At 66.2% G+C, this 3,119-nt stretch overlaps 1 protein-coding gene across 1 annotated transcript in view; it reads right to left on the bottom strand.

The window, feature by feature from the left end:
* PHC2 (polyhomeotic homolog 2) overlaps positions 1,142 to 3,119 on the bottom strand; it is a 6,534-nt gene continuing 4,556 nt past the window's right edge. Inside the window, exons 9-14 of the mRNA XM_021374656.1 lie at positions 2,946 to 3,118; positions 2,729 to 2,858; positions 2,535 to 2,649; positions 2,325 to 2,460; positions 1,940 to 2,246; positions 1,142 to 1,853 (exon numbers count right to left, since the gene is read on the bottom strand). Of these exons, the coding sequence (XP_021230331.1) occupies positions 1,699 to 1,853; positions 1,940 to 2,246; positions 2,325 to 2,460; positions 2,535 to 2,649; positions 2,729 to 2,858; positions 2,946 to 3,118 (1,016 nt within the window). The 3' untranslated portion in view covers positions 1,142 to 1,698. The remainder of the gene's footprint in view (positions 1,854 to 1,939; positions 2,247 to 2,324; positions 2,461 to 2,534; positions 2,650 to 2,728; positions 2,859 to 2,945; position 3,119) is intronic.

The raw sequence follows: 3,119 nt of genomic DNA, 5'->3' as shown, positions 1-3,119 counted from the left end.
CCCCCCATTGTCTTGCATTGTGGCTCATGGAGAAGCTGGAGGGGGGGGGCGGCCGTGGCCGCACGGAGTGTTTGCGGGCGGTTGGAAACCAGCGGGACCCCCCCACACCCCGCAAAGCGGCGCCCGTTTCAGAGAAAAAAAAAGAGAAAGAATAAAAGAAAAGGAAACAAAAAATGGGCTCTGTGTGGTGCCACTGCAGCGGGACATGAGGACAGGGCTGGGGCTGAGGGACAGTGAGGTGACAAAGGTGCCACCTGGGGGGGGGGGGGGGTCTGTCTCCTCAAAGCCCCCCAACGTGGGGATGGTGGCTGCTGAAGTGACGGGGAAGGCAGCAGCTGTGGTGTCCTGGGGACAAAATGTTTTGGGAATAGGGGACACATGGATGAGCTGGCACTGCTGGAGCCGTGTCGTGGGTACTGGCCACAGGACACGTTGCCACCAGGACACATGGCCACGACGGTCACCAACAGCAGGATACATTGCCACTACAGCCACCAACTGCAGGACACATCACCACCAACACCGGGACCCATTGTCACCAGCACCAGAACTCATCACCGACACGGCTACCAGCTCTGGGGACACTCACTCATGCTGGGGTAACATCACTGCCATGGCCACCACCTCCGAGGACACCACACTGGGGTCACCACACCACAGCCACCAGCTACGGGGACAGCGTCTCCACAGCCACCATCTCCAGAGACACGTCAACTCCACAGCCACCAGCTTCAGGGCCTCCCCACCATGGCCACGGCCTCTAGGGACACCACCCCTATGCCCTCCCACAGCTTTCAGACCCTCCCAGCCCTGAGCACAGGGACCTCGGGGTCACAGGGGGACTCACTGCCCCTCGGTCCCACCTCTGCTCTGGGTGCCAGCAGGGATGAGCAGGTACATGGGGGGCACAGAGGGAACAAAACGCTCCCCAGTGGTACCAGTGTTCCCCTGGAGCAGCCACCAGCAGGACACGTCAGTCTGGTGGCCCACCAAGTTTTGTGTGACAGGGGTGTCCCAATGGGGGGGGGTGGGAGGTGACACAAAGCCCTGGGCCATGACCCTGTCCCCGCGAGGTGCCTTGGTTTACCCTGCAGGGGAGAGTGGGTGTGAGGAGGAGGCAAATTATGGCGGGGGGGGGGGGTAGTTTTCTTTTTCAGCGTTTATTAGAAACAAAAACGGGGAAAAAAAGGGGTTGTGGTGTCTGTGTTTTTCCTTTTTTTTTCTTTTTTCCTCCTTTTCTTAGAAAGATCGTGGCGGCCGGCGGCAGCGGTGCGGGCTGGGAGGGAGGTCCTTACCTGCTGGGGGTGCCAAGCCCCCACCGCTTCCGTCCTTTACTGAGGTGCCCCTGGAGCAGCCCCGCTGGGGGCAGCGCTATCTCTGCGAGGCACCCCCCCACATCCCACCCCACCCTGGGGCAGGCAGCTGGGTCCTGGCGGGGCCACGCGTTAAGGCAACCGTCCTGCTGTGCCCCGCCGTGCCGTGCCGGGGGGGCTCCCTGCCGGAGTGGGGCCACTATCGCTACGGGCTATATGTACACACCCCGCAGCCGAGGGGGGGCTGCCCCGGGGCTGTTTGTGCTAAGTGATGGGTCCCACCCCCCCCAACCACATCAGGCAGGGCTGGGGGGGGGGGGGGCACGGCTGTGTCCCCCCCCTCCCCCACCCGGCGGGAGCGTCCGTGCGAGCCGGCGGCGCGGCTCTAGGAGTCCTTGAGCATGCTGATGCGGGCGTAGATCTTGAGGGCCGGCCCCAGTTTGATGTTCATGGTGCTCATCAGGTGGTCCTCCTTCAGCAGCAGCAGCGCCTGCCCATCGATCTCCTGCGCACGGAACTCCTCTGCGATCTCCTGGCAGCCTACGGGGAGGGGAACACAACACAGTCACACTCGGCACGGCCCTGAAGCTGACACAGCCTCCCCGGCACGACCTGACGCTCCTCACCTGGCAGCGAGCGGATGAACTCGTAGACGTCCTCCACGTTCCACTTGCTGGGCTCACTGGGCAGGAAGCGGTGCCCGATGCCCGCCAGCTCCCGCACGTGCATGTCGGGCAGCTCCATGTCGCGCAGCTCCAGGTCACGCTCAGCCTGGCGCCGGCGGGAGGCGGACGAGCTGGCCGAGATGGGAGACAGCGGCTCCTCGTAGCTCGAGTTGTCCGAGCAGCGGCTCGAGTCCTCCTGGCTGTGGTTGAGCTGCAGCGACGCTGTCACCGAGAGCGGCCCCGAACCCGGCGGGAGGGACACCGGCGTCTGCGGGACGGAGCCACCGGGCAGCACCGGCCCCGCGGCTCGCTGCGTCCCCTGGGTTGGACCCACGCCCCCCCTCACCTGCTTCTTGGTGTCCTTGCTGAGCGTGGGCACTTTGCAGGCACGGCGACGGCCGTGGGGGGGGCCTCCGGGCTTCTGCAGCTTGCTGCGGTCGGGATGGAACAGCCCCACGCGCTTGGTGCAGCCCACGTTGTACCTGCAGGCAGCAGCCGGGGGGGGGTGAGAGCGGGGCTGGGGTGGGGCTCAGGGCAGGGGGTCAGGCCCCGGTACCTCTTGGCACATGCCATGGAGCAGAAGCGCTTGGAGCGCTTGAACTTGTAGGCGAAGTCGACGCGGCCGCAGAGCTCGCACTTCAGCTTTGGGGGGGCCCCCTCATCTTTGGACTCTGCCGAGAGAGCAGCGGGCAGCTGAGCCGAGGTGAGTCGAGTCCTCGCGGGGGTCCCTCCTCGGGGTCCCCCCCTCACCTTGCAAGTAGGGCTCCTCCATCTCGGAGTCGGTGGTGGTGGTGTTGTCGTGCTGCGGGGCGCGCTCCGCCAGCAGCTCCTGCGCATACTGCGGCTTCAGGCCCCCCACCAGCAGCGAGGAGCGCCCCACCTGCGGGCGGCGGCATCAGCAGGGCCGGGGGACGGCGCGGGGGGGTGGGGTGCGTTGTGCTGGGGGGCGGGGGTGGGGGGAACGTACCGGGAAGGGCTCGGCGCCCTCCTGGATGACGAAACCCTCGATCACGTGCGTGAGGATCTGCGGCTTCACCACGGCCTGCGGCGGTTTGTTCTCACCATTGTGCGGGGCGGCGCCGGCGACGGTGGAGGCAGCGCTGCCGCTGCCCGAGGTCATGCCGGGGGCGGGGGCGGCGGG

This window comes from Numida meleagris, chromosome 20, assembly GCF_002078875.1.
Source record: "Numida meleagris isolate 19003 breed g44 Domestic line chromosome 20, NumMel1.0, whole genome shotgun sequence".
Lineage (NCBI taxonomy): Eukaryota > Metazoa > Chordata > Aves > Galliformes > Numididae > Numida > Numida meleagris.
The sequence above is the reverse complement of the archived record's forward strand: the minus strand, read 5'-3'. Positions and strand labels throughout refer to the sequence as shown.